The sequence below is a fragment of the Empidonax traillii genome, unplaced genomic scaffold (genome assembly GCF_003031625.1).
Source record: "Empidonax traillii isolate 1590-97213 ecotype Southwest subspecies unplaced genomic scaffold, ASM303162v1 scaffold99:size1466351, whole genome shotgun sequence".
NCBI lineage: Eukaryota > Metazoa > Chordata > Aves > Passeriformes > Tyrannidae > Empidonax > Empidonax traillii.
In genome coordinates this window covers 280,181-304,002 of record NW_020955292.1, presented here as the reverse complement: position 1 = coordinate 304,002, position 23,822 = coordinate 280,181, and the positions used below count along the sequence as shown (strand labels likewise).

General features: G+C 50.1%; 1 protein-coding gene across 2 annotated transcripts in view; it reads right to left on the bottom strand.

Annotated features, from left to right (window-relative positions):
- The window catches only part of SRRM4 (serine/arginine repetitive matrix 4), a 52,433-nt gene that overhangs the window by 14,240 nt on the left and 14,371 nt on the right, over positions 1 to 23,822 (bottom strand). The window contains exons 2-8 of one of the 2 annotated variants that reach the window (XM_027881914.1): positions 13,635 to 13,778; positions 11,233 to 11,313; positions 10,780 to 10,851; positions 9,218 to 9,244; positions 8,498 to 8,548; positions 5,726 to 5,818; positions 4,599 to 4,761 (exon numbers count right to left, since the gene is read on the bottom strand). In XM_027881914.1, the coding sequence (XP_027737715.1) occupies positions 4,599 to 4,761; positions 5,726 to 5,818; positions 8,498 to 8,548; positions 9,218 to 9,244; positions 10,780 to 10,851; positions 11,233 to 11,313; positions 13,635 to 13,778 (631 nt within the window). The remainder of the gene's footprint in view (positions 1 to 4,598; positions 4,762 to 5,725; positions 5,819 to 8,497; positions 8,549 to 9,217; positions 9,245 to 10,779; positions 10,852 to 11,232; positions 11,314 to 13,634; positions 13,779 to 23,822) is intronic. The other variant, XM_027881915.1, reaches the window with a different exon arrangement.

Genomic DNA, 23,822 nt, shown 5'->3' with positions numbered 1-23,822 from the left:
ACCCAAGATATGTATTTATTGGATTTTTTGGTTTCAAATCATGATTTAATCAAGATGAAGGGGGAGAGAAATGAGGCCCTCACTCCTACTCCAGACTGTAATTTTGAGTGCAGTCCCAGACCAAGAGGCAGCAAGGTCTAATAGGTTACAAAAATACAATCACTGCTCTTCTTCCAATTAAACTGAATAACTCCATTTCCTGTGCCACAGACAGCCCCAGGATGGGAGATGACACATTTTCTCAGCCCTACAAGGATTGAGACCCATCAGTGCCCAGCGTGGCACAGGCTCAGTCAGAGCTGGAATATTTTTTTTTTCTTGGGCCTTTTTTCTCTTTGTTTTGCAACTCACTTCAAAGCAGAGTTAATTTCTTTTTCAGGGGAGCATAATGTCTCCCTTTCTCTCCTTTTCTGGGCATTGTATTAATGAAAGGAATAAAACACTTGTGTCCATGACCCTAGTGAGCCCTGCTCTCGGCAAGGGCCCGGCAAACATCTGCCAGGAGCTGCCAGCACAGGGAGCAGCACCTGCTGAGGGGCTGCTCGGGGGGGATGGAGGCTCTGGGCTGGGTCTGGGGTACCTCCACCTGCCAGGGCAGGGGGCTGGGGGAGGCTTTCACCTGGGGAAATGGGCTCATCTCTGATGCTGATGACCCACCCCAGCTGAAAAGCTGACTTCTTACTGAGTACAACAAAATAGAAATACCGTAGGAATTCAATATAACCCCTTTGTGCACAATTATAAATCTCTGACTTAAGGAATATTGAGGGGGGAAAATACCCTCTTTTTTGACTAGATTGAGAGTTCAGGGTGAGGCCTTCTCTACCACGGGGACTGAGTCCCAAAGCATGGAGGCAATGACAGGACTGTCCCTGCAAGCTCTGAGCTTGGGTTATTTGGCACTGGATAGCAGTGCTCTCAATGCTGAGAGCCTGGCTCACCAATCCACTGCTGGAGGTAAACTCCAGAGAATGGCAAAGGTTTGATCCTTTTCAAGGACCTTTTCAGCCTGCTGGGGTGCAGCCAGTGTTGTGTGACAGAGGCCAGGGTGGCCCCACCTCACCTTGGGCCAGGCTGGCACTACTTTGGAGCAAGGGTTTTCCTTCCCCCACCTTTTTTGGTACCTGGTATATACCTAACCCTTCAATGGCTACAGACACCTGTCCTTTCCTCCCAGCTGCTGGTCCAGCAACGAGCTGTGGATTTGCCAGACAATAACCAGGGGTAACCTCAGTCCCCTGGCTGAGAGTGGAGAATACGACAAGATAAAAGAGAACAACTTCCATATTTATGGAAGGTTTTACCTTTCTGCTCTTCGAGGGCCTTGTTGTCAAAAATATGCTGCCTAACACTCCAAGGAATAGCTTTTCTTAAGTAAACAAAAACCCAGGCTAAAAACCAGAAAGCAGCAGCAGCAAGCCAACATGCAGGTCTGCCATAAGGTTTCCTGAGCCTTCCAGCACAGCCCCCCACTCCCTGCACAGCATTTCCCTTCTTCTACCTCCCTGCACAGCATTTCCCTTCTTCTACCTCCCTGCAGACATGAGCACAAAGACAAACAGCATCATTTGGACCAGCCCTACCCCACTGAGCCTCACTGGAAATCTGGCTCAAGCCTGTGTTCATTTGTGGCATCACAAATGAGCTACAGTGGAAGTAAAGGAGCTGGCAAGGAAAGTGTGTGCATTGTGCAGTTATCTTCATCAGGAACAACAAAGGCAATTAGAACCATGCCCTGCAGGTATTTATATTGCACTGCTAGCTGAAAGCACAGTGGAATGAAGTGTCTGCAGCAGGTTAGGGGTATTCTGTACAGAAATAAATGCTGCACGTTCCCCACAGCTCCTCTGCATGCTGAGGCACAGCCCCACAATCCTGTGCTCAGTAGGTGGCTACTGCGGCCTCGGGAGATTAAAGGAGAAAGAGAGGGAGAAGCTTGGAAATTCACTGCCAAAAAGAAAAGTTGCAGGGAACTTTGGGGTGTTTCTGCATGTGGACATGCATGTGTGTGTGCATCAACTTCTGCTTAAAGAGGGAAAGAAACTGCAAGGTAGGAGCACGGGCAGGGCATTATTTTGTGTGCTTTATCCCTCATCAGTTCCAAGCAGACCTAGGTAGAAACTGTGGCTGTTTTGTTATAAAGGAAGACAAATGGTGCAGGGGGAATGCAGAATTTAGAACAAAGCACATCAAATTTTCGGAAGAAAAGCAAAGGTTTAAGAAGCAAACCCTTCATTTTGGAAGCGCTGTAGCAGTACCTCATGGGAGTCTGTGTGTTGGCTCTCTGGGTCTTTTCTGTATGTTGAGATCCTCCCTGGACAAACATTTTCCTTTGGAAATATGACACTGCATGTCCCTGGGTAAGGATGGTTTGGTTTGGAACCCAGGCCAGATGGAAGGCTAGGGAAAATGGGACACACCAACCCTCACAGAGGACTGAAACATGGCATTTTTTGAATCCCAGTTCTGGATTTTTTTTTTCCACAAAATCTTCTATTTTCCAGTAATTTAATTTTGGTATGTGATCAAATTTTCTGCGAGAGCACAGTTTCATTTGAGAACACATCTAGGCTGCTCTCAAAGCGGAGTCTGACAGAACTCAGCTTATTAATAGAGCAACCATTTAACTTACAAAAGGAGAGGCATCAAAGGGTTGTGTATAGTCATTAATAAATGAGACTAAAGGTTCCCCATTCCATTTTTCCCTTGCCAGTTTTGAGTACATGATATTTAATGATCTTATTCAGAAAAATTTCAGGGGCAGCTCTTAACTTGTTCAGTTTAAACAACTGCTTAAATATGCTCTCGAATGCTGTCCCAGGAGGTTGTATTTCTTTTGGGGACAGAAAGAGAATAGTGGCTTGCATCAGTCACTGAAATATTTGCCTGTGTTATTAACTCTCACTAGAAAGAATACAGGAGGGTCCTGATGACTTTTACTTTGCATCCACCCCCTGCATCTGGAACTGTAAAGCTCTGATTTTTCCTGCCCTGCAGCTTTTTGCTCATTTACCTCAAGTGAATCAAGGGGAAAGGGGAGTGCAGCATGCTTGAGTTTAGCTCATTTTAAAGCTTTAAAAAATTTTAAATTAGAGTTTACTCTTTCTCAGGAAACAGAACAGCTGGCAGTTGGCCTCACAGGACTCGGGGAGCCTGGCTTCAGAGAGAGGAAACCTAGTACTAATTAAAAACCAGGCTTAGGCTCAAAAGCGTTTATGCAAAACACGCAGCTTGAACCAAACAACACCCTGGTGACACGATGCAGCCTTTGGCTGGTTGTTTGCTGGGAGGAGCCCTTAAACTCCTTCCTACCTTCTCAAGCTGACAGAGGGCAACACCCCCAGCTCACGGCCACAAGCTCCATACCTCGTTTTTCTGCACACACACATCAACGTGTGGTGTGCGGGTTCTGCTCTCCACGCTGCCTTATAAGGCTTTCCAAGCAGTGACTCACGGGGCCCCACACGCTCAGGAACTGTCTATAACGAGAGCAAATAGCACGTCTCTAATGCTGAGAGACAGCTTGTGCCTGTCTGTGCCCACGTACGATCCCCGTGTATTTTGATGGGCACGCTGTCTGTGTGGGTAGAGTCTCTCCTCCTGCTGGCACTGATTCTCTCCTATCTGATGTAGCTCCTGCGTGTGGTTGAGCTATTTCCACCTGATGACTGGGCCTGAAGGAGAAAAACACTTGGGGGCTTGGAGGACTCTGTACTCCAAACACCTCTGGCATTACACATCCACACATGTGAGTACAAGCTTCTGCACTACCTCCAGTCCTGTGTAGCAATTTATCTCTCCAGAATGCCTATCTGATGCTAACACCACAGTCAAAGAGCATCACACCTCTGCTTTGCTGCTGCCAGGGACAAATGGGAAACACGTCACAGAAAAGGAAGACTGATATCAATCTGTATCTAATATTTTCCTCCACCTCTTGCTCCCTCAATTCATGTATTATATCATCTCTTTCCAAGTAGATGGAAAAACATCCCAAGGCACTGAGTCTGATTTTACCCTCAGCTGCACATGCAGTTCCCATTAGCGTCAATGAGGGCTACTCATAACTTCTGAATTTAGCCCCTGGGCTTGTCAGTCCAGAGCAACAGTGATCCTAGAAGGATTCTGATAGTCAGAAAACATCCCCTGCCAATAATCAGCAACTCATTAAATGTAAATGTTCCTTTTATATATGTTTGATACCCTTTATTGCCCTGAAGGACTAAACTTTTGGATGTGAGGACCAGTGAATTAAGTTCACATCCAGCTGAGCAAAGACTGCATTACAAACACTTCCCTGTAAAATATCCTTGCTGGAGGCCACCTTTTTTTTTTCCCTTATTAAATGTCCTCAATTCATTATTCATAGGTTAAAGCCCTTGCAAGTTTTTCCCCTCTCCAGCCCCACCCTTGATGTGAAAGTGCTGAAGGAAGGAATGACTTTACATACATTGGAGAACAGCACCATGAATTAATAATACAGTTTAACCAAGTTTGTCTAACATCACTATAATTGAGTTATAAAAATTTCATCTCAGAGTTCTTGCCCAGATTTCTCTGGCTAGTTCAAGCAAAGAAGGACAGTGTATAATACTTACTACTTCCTTGGGAGACAGGAAGCTGTAGAGTGGGAGGGTTTGGCTGGCTTTTTGACTGGCCTGAACCTCTGGAGAGGAGCTTCTCTTTGCAGTGATCTTCGAATGGTGCCGGGAGTGTCTTCGCCGTGTTTTACGCCCTTCCTCCCGAGACCTGGCTCTGTGCCTCCAGAAGACACCAAGAACCAAAATGTTATTCCTTAGCATTGCAGTGGTTCCTGTCACCAATTCCATAGAAACCCCTGGCCAGGAGATGGCATGGGGGAAAATGTCTCCCACATGACTGCTCTGGGGAGTCATAATGGGAAGAAAGGGGTGTTTTGCTTTTCTATCTGAAAAGAAGAATAACGATTTTGCATCCAGGCTTTGGACCTTAACTTCAGATTTCAGCTCCAGCTCATGATTTCATGGTGGCTCAAGGCAAACCATACCTTCATGCAGCCTAGAATGTTCCTATGGTGATACACCTCCAAGAGAAGACACACTCTGCTCTTGAGTGAGCACCCCTCCAATTACTGATTGCATTCCTCCCCCCACTGATCATCAGCTTTTCAAAAGAAAATTTGCAGCACTTAGGAGGAATGAAGTGGGAGAGTGGGGGTGGGTTCTTCAAGTGCTTTCAGAGAACATGAAACATGAACTCATGATGTGTTTAAACCACTTGCTATTGCAGTGATGCCGGGTCCAACACCAGCATCCACTTAGCTGGTCCCAGGTCCTGTCATCCACAGGACAGAGATTTTAATCAGGTCAAAGACAGTGGCTAGAGATTGCCACGGGCAAATATATTTCGGTTGCTAAGACCGTGTTTAAGGGTTTCCTGGGACATCAGCAGGACAGAGCCCTTGGGCTGGGGAAGGGACACTAGGCTGGAATCAGCTGTCATGGGCTGATCATCAGCCATGGGGATTAGAAGTGACTGTCAGACCAAAAAGCTGCAGCCACTGCTCCTTGAGGCAAAACCCTCCTGTGGCCGAGACCACGAGCAGCTCAGCCCCCACCATGTGACATTGCTGCTACCAGAACGGGACGTGGCTCTGCACAGACAGCTCAGGCAGGCCATGGCAATCGTGTCCTTGAGCCCACAGGGAAGTGTTGAGGACACTGAGCCCAGGGAGTGGTGGTGTTACCTGCTCCGGCAGCTGGGGGAGTGGGAGTCAGAGCTCTCCGAGCGGGAGTGGCAGCGGCGGTGCCGGTGAGATTTCCGGGTGCGCCCACGAGAGCTTTGGGGAGCAGAAAGGAAAACCAGCATTAGGCCAACAGATGGGGGGATGCAAGAGCCAGCAGCTGGAGGCTGAAGTCAGTAACATTCAAACCACAATGGAGATCTGAGTTTTAAATCAGGGATTGGTGTATGAAACACTGTGCAGAACATCAAGGCATGAAATTCCCCGTCCTTTCCTTGCCACACCGACATTAAGACAAGCCATCTTACCGAGACCTATGCTAGCGTTTTACACACAAGCTATTAAGCTGGCTCCGTAGCCTGCTGGGGAAAGATTTGTGGACAAGCACGCAGGAGTGCAGCAGCCAGCACCATCCCTTTCTGTTTTCAAGACTTCAAAGAACTCTGTGCTTGCCTTTCATCCTGCAAACTACCCTAAACCAGCCAGGCAACGGCCCAAGACCTTCCCATTGCTGAGCCTTGCAGGGAGCACCATCCCTCCAGGTAACCTAACACAAATCTCCAATCCTTTCTGTTGTGCTAGCTCCTTGTTAAAGAGCAGAGGCAGAAGCACAAGCTCCAAGTGATACAGTGTGCTCAGTAACAGCCCAGCCTTCCCCACCCTCTCCAGGTGGGAGCATCTGGCCAGTCCTGTGGGAAGCTCTCGTGGCTGCTGCACAAAGTGCAGTTTCCCTCACTGCAGCCTGCCCTGTGCACGGCTCCTGCTGGAGGGGCAGGACTATTTACCTGGCTTCTGCCAGGGGCCCAGTCACTGCTGCTTCCTTTTGTGACAGGGCCTGACAACAGTCCCAGCAAACCCTGCACAGGACACAGGTCCAGTGTCCTGCTGTGCTTCCCTTTGCACCATCCAGGCTGTTTCTCATGGATTGCCTGGCCCTGTCACTGAAGGGATGTTGTTGCCTGCGCCAACAGCTGAAGTCCAGCATGCAGAGATCGGGGTGACATGGGTGACAGGCTACCTGCCACCTTCTGTGCCGATTCCCCCTCACCAGTGCCCACCACAGCAGTTATTTTAGACCTGGCAGCACATCCATCTGCTCAGGCTAGCACGGCTGGGCCAGCAGGCAAAGCTAAGGGTGGGTTAGCTGGTGGGAACAGCCTGGCTTCATGGCCACACCACACAGTCACTGACAGCACGAATATGGCCTGCCTGGACAGCATTTAGCAGCTTGCTGGTATAAAAACTCAGCGAATAATTACTTGAGAACAAGTCCTTTAAGACGAAAGGACAGCCTTCAGGGTAATTCCTTCAACTCCACTTGGCTGTTTCCTTTGATGCCTTTCACACCCTATATTTTTAAAAGCTTCACGTTTTGGGATCCGCCTTCCTTATTTCCATACAGCTGAAATCAGCAACACTGAACATCTCTCCCTCACATGGTGGATCTGTGTGAAAATCCCCATGTTTGCTCTTCACCCTCTACACCAGTCCCTCTGCTGTGTTTTCCCTCCCTTCAGGAGGAAAAACTGGTCCCGTGTGATTTAGATAACCAGTTGTTCGATGCAAAGATAAGCCAAAGCAATGTGATTATGCAAAAATCCTGATCTGAGATGGCTCATGGGATCCATCTGATCCACACCTGGGAGCAATAAGGTTTGCAGAAATCGGGAGTGGCTCAGCTCTGATTTGTGAGCAGAAAATGAGGCTGAAACGCCTTGTCTGGTTTATCCCCAAAGGGCAATTCCAGCAGCTCTCATTCCCTGAGGTCAGGGCACGGCAGCAGGACTGGATCTTTGCTTTAACCACACTGTTAGGGTACTGCTATGTAAGGCTGGGGAGATGTTTGCTTTTACAGATAACTTAGGAAGCCTGCCTTTTACTGCTGCAATTTTTAAGTGCAGGGCAGCCCAGTTTGAGGGAAAAAAGGGTGTCTGTGCCACTGAACACACAGAAATCATAGAGAAGAGGAGACAGGCTTTCTGCATGCAATAGAGATGGCCTGCTCAGGCAGTATCCCAAAGTCCCAGCAAAGCCAATCAGGGGATCAGTGCCCAAGGTGCAGCCTCAGAACTGTTTCCTTGCTCTGAAACAGGTGAGAAGCCACAAGCTGCAATTACCAGAAGACAGAGAAGGAAGTTAAAAACAAAGGCAGCTTACAGCCCTTCCTTCCAGCCGTGAGGAACCCCATTTTATACCCTACCCCTTGATTATCTGCCCCATAGGACTGTGCTCTGCTAACACTCCAGGGCTGAAGGGAACCTCAACACCAGAGTTTTGCAACTTCCACCACCTCCAAACAAATCCCTTCTCTTCCCTAGACTCCATTAAGATATTTAGTTGTACTGCGTAGCATGAGTAGCCTCTACTGTGACCTCCAAGAGCAGCAAACCAGGAGGAGCCAAAGCCCTTCCCAGTAAAAACATGCCAGCCTGCCCCTTCAGCTGATTGGAGTTCATCTTTTCATGCTGCTCCCACCAGAAGAGCCGGAGTCGCTGCTCCAGACTGGGTGAACAAGACCCTTCCACATCCTTGTGAGATACACAAAAAGTACAGAATGAGGGGTCAAAAAAGAAAAGGAGAGGAAAGATCTCCAGCCTCCACAAACCCTTTTTCATTCCAACAAGACCAGAATTGCTGGTTTTAGCTGCAAAATAATCCTTGAGAGTCACATAGGGCTGTGCAGCAGGTGTTAGCTCCAGGGGCCCCACCACATCAAGCACTTCCTAGCCCCACACTGTGCAGGCAGGGCAGGGAACTCCATGAATCACTACTTACTGTTTTTTGTGTTTTCTTTCTTCCTTTCTCTTACTTTTGGGGCTTGAAGAACTAAATAAGAAATGGCTAATTAATTCGGAGATTTCTGTTCCGATAAAAAGCTGCACAATCACACATCAGTGTTAACAGCCAGATTGCCCAAGAGCATGCAGTAAAAATGAAAGGGTTTCGTGATTCTGCCACAGCACAGGGGGTCCGAGTGCCTGCTGACAAATCTGCCTCGTGGGCTTGGCCAAAACCCTCAAAGGGACCAGCCAACTCGATGACTTTGCCTTTTTACACAGAAAAGGTGAAAATTTCTTGATACTGCACGCACACGTACTGGAATCAGGAGACTTCTTCCAGTACACACCTGGGAAGCAACTGACTCTGAATGTTTCAAAGATGGGCACTGTTTGCAAATGAAACCATAAGAGAAATGAAGGTTCAGGTGCAGGAACGATGAGATTGCCAGAGGTAACACCAAGAGGTTACACCAATTATGTACTTGATTGCACAAGCTGGGCTGGAGACCCAAAAAAATTCCTGTGAGGTCTGAGGAGCACATAAGGCTGAATAAGGAAAGGGCAGCCCCAGACCCAAGGGAATAGGGGTAGCCAAGGGGATTCTACAAGGAGACACAGAAGAAGTGTCTTCTGCCCCCACTCAGTGAACATCAACCTTGAAGAGACCAATAAACTTATATTTCTAAGGGACCACCCATACTCGCTCAACTCTTACCTGTGCCTTCTCTTCTTTGAAGATAACCTGCAAGACACAAACATGTACATTTAGTACAGGGCCTAACAAAATTGTCAATTTGAATCAGAGGCAATGTGTTTAGGCCCAGACTGAGCACTCATGAACCAGCTGGGCAGAATGGCCCCAGCTCTCCTTTAGCAGCTGAGAAATGTTGGTGTGGAAGAAGTGACTAGCACACTCTACAAGTAATTCAGAATATGATCCTCAGGCTAACAAGTCTTCAGATAAATCAGATACATTCCCTATCTCTGGTGGGTCCCTTTTCTCTGCTCCTGCTTCCACAGTTGTGCACTGCATGTTGAGGTGGCCAGTGTGAGTCCATTCCCTGGTTTTCTGAATGAAGACCAAATAGCAGTCAAAGGACTGCGTGACTCCAGACCAGCCTCACAGCCAAACCACTGCTGTGCCTCTGTCTTGCCTCCTGGAGCATCCCTGGGATGACACAGGAGACACTTTTCTCATGTAGAGCACCCTGAGAGCACAGAGGACACTTCCACGCAGCAAGGCCTGGACTCATTACACTGCACAGGCCACTGTCTCATCTCACCTGGGAGCACAACATCCTGCAGAAGGCATGGCCTGAAGTCCTGCCTAAAGGGGCTGTGAGATTACCTCTGGCACAGACAGTCAGGATCCATAGCTGAAGTGCTACCAGGTGTCTGGAAACAACTTCCAATGGTCACTAATCCTGAATGGTTTATCATGCTGCCTTTTGGGACCAGCTACAGCTTATTCTTGGCTTGCAGGGACATAAATGGGTACTAAAGGTTCAAAGCCAAAGAGTCTCTGACCGAGGACTTCCATCAGGAGATGGCATTCATAAAAGAGCATAGGAATCCCTCCGTGGGAAGAAACTGCTTTAAAGAAGTTCCTGTATCCTTATCTCTCCTCCTCTTTAAGACTGAAGCTCAACTCTTCATCCTGTTATCCATTTTAAGTAGTTCTCCCTTTGGTTCAATATATTATAAATACATGAACTTTCCGAGGAAGATGGCATCCCTGTTCTCTTCAAATATTGGTTTAACGGCTGAGAGAAAACAGTGAAATATTTGCAATTTTAAAATTTAATCATACTCTGAATTAAAAATGGGCTTCAGAAGGGGAAGGTGGAGGCAGTCACCAGGGCTAGGAGAGCAGACTGGGATGTGAATGCGGGGAGCTCGTCTGAGCTTTTCCTGGTCCTGGCACTTTCTGTAGGCTGAGAAAGAAGGGACAGGGACCAGTGCAAACCCTGAGCACCGATCCCATTGGCATCCCAGAGGATGGGGGCCATGTGAACAGGACAGCAAGGACAGCAGGTTGATGCTCCCCAGACCTCCTGTGGATTTGGTTTGTCCGTCCATCTGCCCCCACACCCCAAGCACCCCATTCTGTGCCCTGCCCAGTGTTCACCTCTAGGTTGCCATTGCTGACAGGCAGAGCCTCACCCCTCTCTGCCTGCTGGGCTCGACAGCTGCCCAAGGCAGCTGTGCCTTCCACCCCTTCTCCAAGGCCCCCAACAGCTGCTGCCAACTGAATTATGTTTTCAAGGGAAAAAATACCTGTTTCTTTTTCGCTTCTTGGAGCTTTTCTTCTTCTTCTTCTTCACAGGTGAGGGGCTGTAGGAGGGAGACCTGAAGAGGCACAGGGGCATTAGGGACTGCAGGGCTCCCCAGCCCTCACCCCACCACCAGCAGCACCCCCCAGGGCAGACAGAGGCTGGGGGCTCCCCGTGGGAATGGGATGAGGCCAGGGATGAGCCTCAACACAGCTCTGCCGGCCTGAGAGGAGAGCAAGAAGATGGCAGAGCCCCTCTGGGCTGTGGAAACCCAGCCCCTCATGCCTCCATCTTACACAGACCCTCTTCCCTCACACCCAGCCGAGGGCTTCTGTCCCCTCCTGCCCCACACAACACCATGGCTGACCCTCACCTCCTTCACTGACCCTCCTCCCTCCATCACACCCACCCCAGAGGTGCCCTGCCTGTCCCCTCACACTGCCATGGCCACCCTCACCTCCTCCGCTTCTTGCGGCCAGATTTCTTCTTCTTCTTCTTCCCCCGGGCTGGTGGCGGCTGCTCCCCATCACAGGAAGGGCTGAGGAGGGGGGAAAAAAACCCAACAAACATCAAAACCAATAAAAATAAACTCTGAATCAACTCCCATGGGACTCTTGTCTGCCATCCCCACCTCAAGGACATGGGGCACCATGATCAGTGTTCATGGTGAACTTGGGGCATGAGTGATGCCTAATTACCCTCAAACAAATTATTTGGTCACAGTTTAAAGTGTCTAATGGAGATATAACAAGACAGCTACACCACAGCACTGCTGATTATTTAAAACATGTTTGCCAAGGTTAACGACTCTGTAACAGATTTATAGGTTTTGTTGCTCTTTGTAAATATGCTTTAAATAATTAATTGGCATTTAATTTGCACACAGTAATTATCACAACCAGATGCATCTAACTATAATAAAGACTTGACATGTGTTAAGTAGCAATTGATTAGAAATATATATATATTTATTGAGACACTACAGTAATTGAAGGAGATATGCATCTCTTATACAGTTGTTAAACCTTGAAAATAAACCCTCCTGTAAATTAATTTCTTTTTTAAATATATGATGTCGAATTGCGTTATGTTTCAATGAAAAGCAAATATCATGGTTAATTAATTCAGAGCACCGGGCTGAGAAAATGACAGATAACTCCGTGGCTACTCATTAACTAAAGCAAATGCTTGTAAAGACAGGGACAGCTAGTGGCAGCCTGTGGATCCCCAGATTGATCCCAAATCAACCCATAGATCCCCAAATAGATTCCCAGGTGGATTCCCAAATGGATCCAGGACCAAAGCTTGTGGGGGCACAGCCAGCTCCCCAGGGCCTCTGAAAAACCACTGCTGGAAATGAGGGTACTGGGTGTGTGCCTCAGTTTCCCCCATTCTCCCTGTGCCAGTGAGAAGAGCCAAGAGCAGGTAATGAGTGGAAGCAGCCCCATGTTTGGGAAATACTGTGGGATCCTCACTACAGAAACAGACCGAAAACTGAGCAGCTTTCTGTAGAAAGAACAAATGTTATTGCTAATAAAAGTCCTAATGCAGAGCAAATGGCACTTTGAGGGGGGGACACTCAGCCTCCACCACCCCTCAACACTTGATCAGCCAGGGCTTGAATCACCACCAAAATTACACTGTCATAAAACCTCAATTGCTTAGTGCTTTTAATATGCTCTGAAAAACAAAATTGCTCTGCAAAACGAAACTGCAAGTTAGTGCTTCAGTTGTGAACTGTGGATGAGTGCCAAGTGCTTCTGGTGAAGTAAATCCAAGGTGCAACCACAGCCCCACAGAGCACCCCCATACTCCTGCTTGCTCTCTTTCTCCTCCCAAGGCACTGTTAGGGCCATTTGAGGTAGAAGTCACGCATTTCCCAGGACATCTCACTGTCACTAAGCTCAGACCCCTGCCCGGAGATACCCCAGGGTTGTGCTAGATCAGGGACCTGAGCGCTGCTAACAGACTCTCCGTTCTCAGGATGCTCAAGCCCAGTTTGAAAGCCGGGCTCAAGCTGTGCTTTCTCCCAGCACAGCTTTGGGCTCCCCAGCACGCAGGTCTGGGTGCCCCTCAGCCCCTACACCCAGGGGTACAGCTGGACCCCAGCCAAGGGAGAGCAGGGAGGGGTCTCTGACCATTTGGCCACAGGCAGTTTCTGCAGAGCCCTTCTCCCTCTCCCAGGAGAAAATCTGTCTTTGATGTGGAAGCTTTCTCCCCTGCGCTGATCTGACTTTAATTGTTTCTCCGCGATTATAATCAAAGTCTAATTAAAAATGTGCTTCAGATTATTGTTCCGGTTGGCCTGAAATCTGAAGATATGAAATGTGCTGTCTTGCTCTTTCTTTGCAGCATCTTTAACCGAACAGAGAGGCTTTAATCGCAGAGATAGTTTAGCAGGCAGGGCTCAGAGACCCCAGCTGCTTTATTTACAACATTCCATTCATTTTTCTCCTCTCAAGCGATCGGGGACTAACAACAAGCCGATAACGAAGCTGTGTCCTAATGAAGCCAATGCTGCTGGTCTGACCTAGGCAGGGGGAGAGGGGAATTGCTGAGGGTGGTTCTCAGCAGACCTGGTAGTGCAGAGGGGTGCTGGCAGGTTGCCTGTCTTCCAGACAGGGATACTTGGAAGGAGGCTGTAAGAGCCAGCCCTGGAGTAGAAATGAACTGCAGGTTTCTCCCTGCCAGCATGCACGGGGATTTCATACAATCACATGCATTTGTTGCACGCTCACAGAGTTGTTTAAGCCATCCCCAGCTCTCACAGACCCCAGAGGGGCTGGGTGAACATCCACAGACGCCTCCCCTGCCACCCCTCGGCTTTGAGGTGACCCCATTCATAGCCCTGGCTCTTACCTGCGTGACCTGTGGTGCCCGTGGTCTCGTCTCTCCCTCCCTTTGGCACAGCCATTGGTGGTGGAGGTGTCCCTGACCACGCAGCTGCTCAGCTTTTCGGGACGTCTGTCCTCCGCAGGGTATGGCAGGCAGCTGAGTGTCCCACTGCCGGAGCAAGAGGAGAGAAGGAGAGCCATCAAGAACTATCCCTCCAGCTGGGGGCACTGGCTGAGGCTTTCCCATGTCCTGGGGAATCTCCTTTCCTTTCCACAGGTAGGACCTGTGCTGCTATGAAGGAGAGATGCAGGTTGCTCTCAGTGCTCAGCCCTGAAATTCTCCCACAAGGCTCCTACAAGATTCCCCGTTTCCAGTGAGAGCTGCACCCCAGGCTTGCTGTGCTCACATTCAGAGGTGCCACAAGCATCGTGCAGCTGGGGAGCAGCTGGACAGCTCCATCTTGCAGGGACAGTGTGGAACTGTCCAGATCCAATCCAGCGGGGAAGGGAGAACGGGAGATAGCCAGGATACCTTCTCCTGCATCCTGGGGTTTAGATCACCAGCTCTGCCGAGACAGGACAGGCCTTGTACTCTGATAGAAAAAAAAAAAAAAAAACAATACACCCTTTTGCATTTCAAATGCAATTTTCCAAATCTGTTGTTGCCCTAATAATACCTCGGCACACATCCTCACCCTCCACTGGAAGCAAACTTTTAGCAGCCAAGGAGTAGCCCCTCTCCCTGCTCCTACAAATAGGGTGCTGGGCCAGTGAACACACCTGGTCCTGCTGAAAGCCCAACCTGGAGAACCTGGGACAGCCCAGCAGATCTCAGGGGAATCACCTGGGTCAGGTCAGTGCCTGCAAGAGCCCTGGGAAAACCACAGGAGCTGGTGAAGAGCAGAGCCACTGAGTGAGTGGTCGTTAAGAAACACCAGGGCTTGTGCAAGCTGAAATGAAGAAAATAAGCCAAATGGAGAAAACAAACTCAAAGGAGCCTGTGTGCAGACACTCAGGAGGAAAGTAAATAGCTTTCCGGGTCCTGCAGATGTTTATTTCAAAGAATGGAAAGATTAATGAAAAGCCATAAACCATACCCAGCAGGGGTGCTGAGAACACTGGGTGTTTGGGGTCATCCAGAATATTATTTGAATAGATAAAACAAGTATTGGCATGTCCAGGCTCAGCCTGACTGTGGGTTGGTATCCAGGGTGGGTTGGGCTGTGTCCCCATTTCTTCCCATCATCATTCTGGAGCCAATCCCAGCACCGGGTTTGGAGTTTAGACATCCACCTGTGTCTGCCACCCAACCTTCCTCATCCCTTTGGAGAGCAGCACAACCAAGCCCCCAGGCCACACGGACCCCACCAGAGAAGAGGAAGGCTGGGATGTCCCCCATGCCAGCCCTGCAGCCCCAGTGGAGGATCCTTTGGGCTGCAGAGACTGCCACAGCCACCACACGTGGGCCCCCTGCAGGGCCAGGGCTGCACGTCCTGGGGGTTGAATGGGCCCAATAGGGTGGTTAAAGAGCAATGTGATGTTAAAAATGCCTCAGTTAGGCATGGCTAGAGTCTTGCATGCCCCAGGGAACACCCTGCTGCCTGCCTCAGCCATGAGCAACATGCTTTGGGGCTGGAGTTGGCACAGGGGCACCTGCAGAAGGTGTGTCTCCACCTGTTCTCTCTCTCAACAAGCTCCCACTTTCACTGATTCCTCCTTGGAGCCCATTTGGTAATGCCTGAACACTTAGGGATGTGCACAGCCAAATATAAGGGACAGGATTCACTGGGGTGAAGCTGGGTGAAATATTTCTGGCCAAGAACATGCAGGAGGTGATAGTCCCTTTGGCTCTAAAACTCTGTTACTCTGCTTGTAATAAATTCCCCAGTCCCTTCCCAACATCCACATTATTTTTAACCCTCCAGGAAGCTACACAGTTAATCGCTTTCTGTGTGCGAGCTAATTGACTTGTGGCCTTTCCCGAACCCCTTTTAAGAACAGGCTCAATCATTAGGATCCATTAAAAATGTCCCCAAATTAATGACCTGTGCAAAGTCTGAGCTGGATCAAGTCCAGCAACGGAGGCAGGAGGGTTCCTCCCCGGGCTGGCAGCAGGCTGAGACACCACTGCCAGGACCTGGGCAGGCAGGCAATGTCCTTCTCACCCCGGCCCCCACTCCCACTAATGGGATTTCCAGGTCCTGGGGTTAAAACATATTGGCCTCGAGGCAATCAAGGACTCCTGTCCTGCAACGTGCCAGGAACCGTTTCTTCTGGGCTTGGATGTAATTATTGATGGAAATAATTATTCTCCAATTCCATCAAAGGCTGGCTTCCATTCAACCAAATGTTCTCCTCTGATGGATGCTGAGAGTCACTAACGCTCTAAACTGGCTGGTAATCCCCTCGCGTTGAGCTCCACGGACATTGATTGAATATATATATAAAACTGTATTTTTTTTCTTATTGTCTTTGCTGTCTTTCGTGACTGATATGAAAGCGATGCAGTTTGGTGTGAACGATTACTGTGGCCTCAAAGGAGGGATTATCACACCTTCCCTGCTGCTCGTGCCTGCAGCAGGAAAGAAAAGCCCTCTGTGGGTGTTTTGCTGGAGCCGGCCCCGGGAGAGCAGTGAGGATGCTCAGTGTGATGCCGCTGGAAGTGCGGGGGCTCACTCAGCCAGGAGGATGTGCCAGAGCAGGCAGGAAAAAGAGGAGCCAAAAAGGATGCCCAGAGTTTGCTCTGCTGGGGGACAACACTGATCCAGCATTGGAGAGAGAACCACAGCCTTTCTGCCCACCCATCCTACCTGCCCTCCAAGTTTCTCCATTTCCATTTGGCTATTTGATCACTGGCACTCATTTTCCATTTTCCTTTATTTCTCCCATGCAGAAGTCCAGCCTATCCATCAGACCTGTCCAAAAGCAGCAGGCCTGCTCCTGATGGGAACACCCCCCCAGCAGGACACCTGTGGGCTTCCTGCACCAGCTCAGTGTAGAACATGCCCTGTGCCACCTCCTGCCAAGGTCAGCTCATCCTGTCCCTTCCCATCTCAGCAGTCTCTGGTCCAGAAGGGTTATTTTGGGCTCATGGCAATTTTTGCCAGGGTTGCAGTGGCTCGAAGGGGGAAGCAGCAGGCACACAGGGCTCTCACCTCTCCATCAGCCCAAGCCTGGCACTGCTTTTCACAGCCCAGCCAACCCCTTTCCTTATTTCGGTACCATATTTGGGCTCCCTCATGTTTTCCTTCCCTAACACAACATATAGACAGCAGAGAGAAATGATCTATTACTACTCTAATAGACATGATGCAGGAAAGGTCACTGGTGGGATAGTGCTCAAATATTCCTCATTTGAAGAGGGGTGATTCCACCATAAAACACTATGTACATCTGGAGGAGAAGGGGTGGGTGTTGCCAGCCTGCTTTGAGATGGGGAGGTCCCTGTTTATTTTTGCAAAATGCCTGAACTGCTTCCCACCAGCCTTTCCTAAAGGCACGTCACATTCCTGAATCCCACTGGGCTCCCTGCTGCCAGCAGTGCCCCACAGAGCCCCCTCCCTGCTGCCAGCAGTGCCCCACAGAGCCCCATCTCCTGAGGCCATCCCGTCCCGCCTCCCTTCCCTGGGGAGGGGAATGTAACACATATAATGTCACCCCCAGCTTGTGGAGGCACTAAGGAGACCAGTTAACCATTCCTGCCCATGGATGGATCCTGGCACCTTCCAGAGAGGATGGGGCAAAGGCACAAGGCATTCTCTGCCTCAGGAAGCAGAGCTAACTCACAAACCATCCCCATCCCTCCATCCCAGGCTGCCATGCTCCATGCCATGGCCAAGTGCCATCGCATCAGGCCATGAAATGTGGCACTCAGTGATGCAGGCTCCTCTGGGAGCTGAGCCCAGCGACACCCGTCCCCTCTGGCCTCCCAGGGACGTGCAGTCAGCGAGAGTTTGGTGTGCACTTGACATCCCTGTGTGCTGACACCCTGGGGCCGGGCACTGCCCTCCTCTGCCCACAGGCTCCAGTGTCCCAGCCCAGCTCTTCTGCCCCAGCCCCACAGCAGTCTCCTGCCACAAAGCTTTTATCAGTCAGCCTTTTCCCCGCAGTAACTCATCTCAAGAGGAGACAAGAGCAAGAAAATTGTCCTTCTAGTGACCTTTTGGCTGCCGGATCCTGGCACCAAGGCCATCTCCCCACCCACAGCCGCATCGTCCCTCACCTCCCCAGGATGGGCTCCAGCAATCCCAGCCCCTGGTGGCCTTGCACAGCCCCTCTGCCCTTCCCAGCTGCTCTGCAAGCAGCAGTGTAAGCAAACTGGGGATGGATCATGCTAACCAAGCCTTTTTTTTTTTTTTCCTCCTTTATTTTCCTTTGCACACACAGCTGGGTCAGGTGCTGGATGCACCCGGCTGCAAACACAAGCACTTCAGAGGCCCCGAACACTGACTGCACTTGGCAGGCCTGCACTGACAGCACTTCCAATTTAGGGCAGAGGATCTTGGAAAACCAGTATAGAAGCTTTACTACCTTCCCCACTTCAGCCCTGACTGGCTCTACGTTCCCATCTTCTCTACAGCCCCCAGTGAAAAGGCGGGAGCGGCTCCAGCCAACCAGAGCCCCAAAACAAGCAAGGTTAAAGCATCTCTGATGAGCCTAATAGTTGTGAATGCTTAACTGGCATTAAATGATGCTGGATGGATGCCTGGCCTGGGAAGTGGGAACATCAGCCTGTGGAAGGACACGGGCATCCTGAGGGGAAGCAGGAGAAACTCGTGCACCCACAGCCCCTCACACCGGGGATGCTCTCGCCACTTCTCCTGAGCAACATGCAAAAAGTGCACGGACGGGTGATGGAATACCTCATCTTTCCTCTCCTTTCCTCACTTGGAGGTTTTGGCTGTGCAGGAGAGGGCAGGTGATTGGTCAGGATCCCTGTTTTCCCATATCCCCATGGCTCTCTGCCATGGCCACATCCCATGTGCTTCTGCCCCAGGCTTCAGAGAGAGTGGTCTGAGCTGCTCAAATAATTTCTAAAATCCACCCTTGGGGCTGAGAAGCCTTTTGGTGTTGGCAAATGACCCTTTGATTTTTCTCTCTCGGTCTCCAGCTTCGCTCATCTGATTGAAAAAGAAAACAGTCAAACTGTTCCCTTGTCCCTGGAAAGGGAGGGGACAGAAAAGAGGGTTGTAAAGACATCTCACAGAAAAAACTCCAGCAGATGTGTTTATGTAAAGCTCTTTGAAATGTGCACTAAAAATACCTCTTCAAAATTAGGAGAAGGGGAATATTGGAAGTGCTTCCCACAAGCACACACACACACAAACACCCCATGGCAGGTTCTTTCCCCACCTCATTCAACCCGTTATTATTAGTGCACCAGGAGCCCTGCCGTTTGTTATTGAAAATTATAATAGCAAATCACCGAGATATTTTCCTTGATTACACAGACTCCAAGCCAGTTCAATTTTAATCTTCTCCCTGCTATTTTTTTTTTTTCCTGTGCATCAGCAGAGGCACCAGCTGCAGAAAAGCACGTGGTTTTCTTGAGGCAGTTTAAACACAGAAGAGAAATACAATTCTGCAATATACATTTTTCATCAGATTTTTGCCAGTCGTGACTCGCCTCCCCATCCTGCTCCCGGGAACCCTGTGTCCTGCTGCAAGCCCGTATGTGGCAGCGGCTCATTTTCCTCCTGGGACTCCAGAAAGGTTTGACCATTGCTCCCAGCACATCCCGGGCCAAAAAAGCAGCTCGGCTCTTTATTTTCCAGCAGTTGATTTACTATGCGTGGTTAGATCGGAACAGAGGAGCTTCCCTGCTGGAAGAGGCCCCGGTGGTGGCACAGAATCAGTGCCAGATGCTCTGGGGGGTACTGTGCTGTTGCAGCCCACGGGGAGGGCTCCGTCCTGGGCACCAGCTGGCAGTGGCACAGGCTCGCAGGATCGATGGCCCTGGCAGAGGGAAAAACTCCACAGGGGAAAACAATTTCTCCATGGACCATCCTTCTTAGGCAGGATCAGGCACCAGGGCAAGCACAGCCTCTCCCTGCTTCCCATGGCTGAATCTCCTCCTCCCCAGGGGCACCAAGACCCCCATTCCCTGTCCACTTCCTGAGCACCCGGTCACCTCGCAGGGCTTGGAGTCGCTTTCCCTCGCTGCCAGCCACACAGGATGGCTCTGCTGACTGCCTGCCAGCAACTGCAGAGACAAACCCGAGGAATATGGCACACGGGCACGTCGTTTCTAAAGGAAACCTGGACCGCTGCCCCATCTCCAATGGTTTCTACGGCATCTTGAGCCTCCCACGCTGCCGGCTCGGAGGTCCCTGTGGAGCTTCCTGCCCGTCAGCACCTGCACGCTGCCAGGCCAGGCTCGCTCTCAGGGGGACAATCCTGTGCCTTTCCTGTCCTCAAATCCTCCTCCTTAGACAAATACCCCGCGGGTTCCCATGTCTGTATAGGAGCCAGTTTTATTCTCACTCAGGAAACAGGAAAGGAGGAGCCTTGGCCGTCACACGTGCCTGCAAATGTAGACAGACGTGCTGACATCACCATGCTGGCCCACAGCACGGCAATCCTGCACATCCCTGATCCATGTTTTGGGGGACTCCAGGCTCCTGAGTGACCCAGGAACTGCTGTGAGGAGGGACTGGGACTGAGAGCTTGTGCTAAAACCTGCCATAGCCTCATGGCCACTCTCCTCCTGGCTGGCCACAAACAGCTCTCCCCGTCCCTGCCGTTGTCCCCAGGCAGCCTCAGAAAGCCATGGGGGCAACTGCTCCTGGGTGAAGGGGACAAGAGCTGATGGCCAGGCATGGGGGCAACCTGAAGCAGCCCTTGCAGAGCTTGTGATTAGGAAAAGTCTGGATCTGAGCTCAAATTTCTCATTAAACTCTCATAAACTACAAGAACTGCAAGGCATAACCAAACTGGATGAAGGTGAGGACCGTGGGCTGAGAGGGAGGGAACCCAGCGGTTGTGGTTGGGCAGTTCCCAACACAACACTGGGAGCCAGAAGCTGAGGAGCACCAGGAGATGACCCTTAACATTTTACAAGGATTTAAAACAAACAAACAAACAAACAACAACAACAAAACAAACAAACAAACAAAAAACCCTGAAGGATATCCCAGAAAAGAAGCACTTTGGCACTACCTGCAATGTGGTCAGGCTGGAGGACACCTTCACACTCAATGGCTGCACAGTGCCAGACCCTGTTCCAGAGACCATCAGATGCACCCATTCCCTCCTTTGTCCAAAACCCTTGCTATCTGGCATGGCAAACAGCAGTGAAATAGTGTATTTGCCAATAACAGCTCGTTAAATTTTAATCAAATAGGGAATTGTGAGCACACAGTTACCAGGAGCTCCTGGGAGCGCTGAGAGATCACTTTAAAAATGAATTAGTAATAAGGCACGTTGGAAGCAGCAAGGAGGAGATGGCTGGAGAAGATCCACTTGGAGCAGAAATGCTGCCTTTGCCACTCACATAAAGCTGTTTCCTCCTTGCTTCTTTTGAATTACCACTGGAAGAAGAGGGGAAAACACACTGGAAGTCCCAACACTGGGACAACTCCAAAAAAACAACCTGTTTATGCAGCTGCAGCCTGCCTGTGGAACTGCCCTGGGAATGACTCTGGTTGACTGCTGCCCACCCCATCCCTCCATCCATCCATCCAGGCTGGGGACAGGGACACTCAGGTCACTGCAAGCCATTAATAAACCACCCCTGAGTCACTCTGTGTGCTGGAGCACAGTCATGGTGTCAGCTACTGAACAGCAGTGCCAAGGGCTCAGCTTGAAATAACTCCAGCATTAAAAAATGCTCAGACCCCTCCAGGACAGACCCACGAGTGCATCTGAATGGGTGTCCCAACACAGGTGTTCAGTGGCATCACCTGAGCAAGGTCTGGTGCAGCAGAGGTCCCTGGAAATCCTCCTATTGGGGGCTTATCTCCTGAACTTCCATCCCCTGCCGGTGCCCAGGGCTGCACTGGCAGGGCCACATGGGGCCAGGAGGGCTCAGTGACTGCAAGAAGCAGATGTTCCTGTGTGGGGAAGCGTGGGCAGCAATTAGCTCCTGTGGAAAGGAATTAAGCAATGGATTTCTGCTGCTGAGAGATGAGCCTGCAATGTCCCCTGCAATGTTTCCAGCCCAGGAAGGAAGGTGGCAAGTGGGATTTAACCCCCTCAATGGGGGTTTCCTGTGGCCAGAAGGGCTCTTTGCCTTCCTGCCTCACAACTGCTACGTCAGCTGAGCTGGGGAACTCACAAATTGCTGCTTCAGGTGGGAGGGTTCCTTCCCTGTAACACTCCCTGGCCCTGTTGCAAACACCTCAGTGGTTGTGTCACCTGCCCAGGAAGGACTGCTGAGGAGGTTTTCAGTTAAGGAGAATTTCTGGCAGGGAAGACAGAAACGTTTCTGCTCCCTCTCTGTTCCAAGGCAGTCATTGGGGTGTTCAGTGCTGCAGCACCCAGAGTCCTGTGGGGGTCAGAGCCCGAAAGAAACCTCCCTCTCTGCACCCAGGTCTTTTCCCCAACCATCCACACCACTCTGCAACTGTGAATATTGTTTTAAATCATCCCAAAAAAAAGAATGGGAGGGATATTTTTTAGCTTGCTGCTTCCTAGGGGGAATGTTTGGAAGAGGCAGGTGGGTCCCCGTGGCAGACCCTGACAGAAGGGCTGCAGAGGATCATTTCAGTTTTCATCCCATCCATCTTTAATTGGGTGTAATAATAATTTTATTGCTTGCTGGGATTTGTGAGGCTGAACTAATATTTGTAAACCGCTTTGCTATCCTCAGCTGAAAGGCAATCCAGAGCGGCAAAGCCCCAGTGTTATTCACATTTGGATAATCCAGAATTATTCATAAACAAAATCAAGATTATGCAAATATATTCATTAGTTCTCAGAATACCTCCAGGAAAATAGAGGAATTAGTTTTGTTAACAATTATGTATTATGTAAGTGTGTGTCTAAGCACGCACGGACCCGGCGCTGGGGCGCGTTCGCCTGGGACTCCTCCCGGGATCTCAGAGTGTCAGAGAACAAGGGTTTGGCCTGTGTAAAGCAACCACCTTAATTTGGGGATCTCCTGATGCCCCACATCGAATGACAGCACAGACCCACTGGCTGCTCCTCAGCCATAAGAGCAGAGACACCCCCAGTATCCCCTCTGCACCCATCACACACATGAGCACCATCACCTTAGTCTACCCAAAACAGCCTTTCCTACCCAAATGAGGAGTTTTATGGTACGTGCAGGGCCAGGCAGCTGCAGAAAGTGGGATCTGGATGCAACTCCCCCACTCAGGACCTGTTCTTTGTGCCCAAGCACGAGCCCTTGCGTGATGCCAGTTTGTGCCCGGCCTGGCTTTCTGCAGTGTGTGACCGCCTGTTTGGGATGTGCTGGGAAACAGGAGATAAAGGTGCATTGAAAATACCGCATGGTTTAATTAATGCCACATGCCTTTCACTCTATAGGTTGTGTGGATGGTTAATTATTTTTATAAAGAAAATAATTAGCCCCAATCAAGGCAGAAGCTCTCCAGAATTACAGCTCATTAACTGCTCTCACATTTTTCTGTTCTATAAAAAGTCATGTGGTGCTGATGAAGATTATAGACCCTCGGAATCAGCATTAAATACAAATTCAGACAGTGTTACCATCCTATTACCATCAACTGCATCGACTTGGCTTCGGTAATTGCAGCTGGAGATGAAGGGCAGGGATTTCTGCTCCACGCAATCTCTGGAAACAAGCACTTTGCCCATTAGTTTGCCGGAAACAACGTGACACCAAGCCCTGACTTGGCTAAGCACATCCCCGAGGAGATGACAGCCACCAAGGAGAAAGGGGAGAGCTTTGCAGGGGGTGGGAAGACGAGGGGTGCTCAGGGTTGGTTCAGCTCTGCCTGGCAGGAGGGGTTTCTCCTGCCCAGAGCAGGGGGGGCCATGCAGGTCTAATGCTCATCTAAATTAGGAAGGTTAACCAGATAACGATGCTGAAATCTGTCCTGTGGGCTGGGGTGTCAAAGCCACCAGTCCAGTGGATGGAAAGAGCCAGGAGATGCAGAGGGGACAAGGAACAACCTTTAAGCAGTGGAATCATCCTCATGGGACATGGGGAAAATATGACATGGCTGGATGCTCTTGTCACGGATGGGGGAGCATCCACAAGCATCTCCCTCTGGACTGTGCTGGTCCA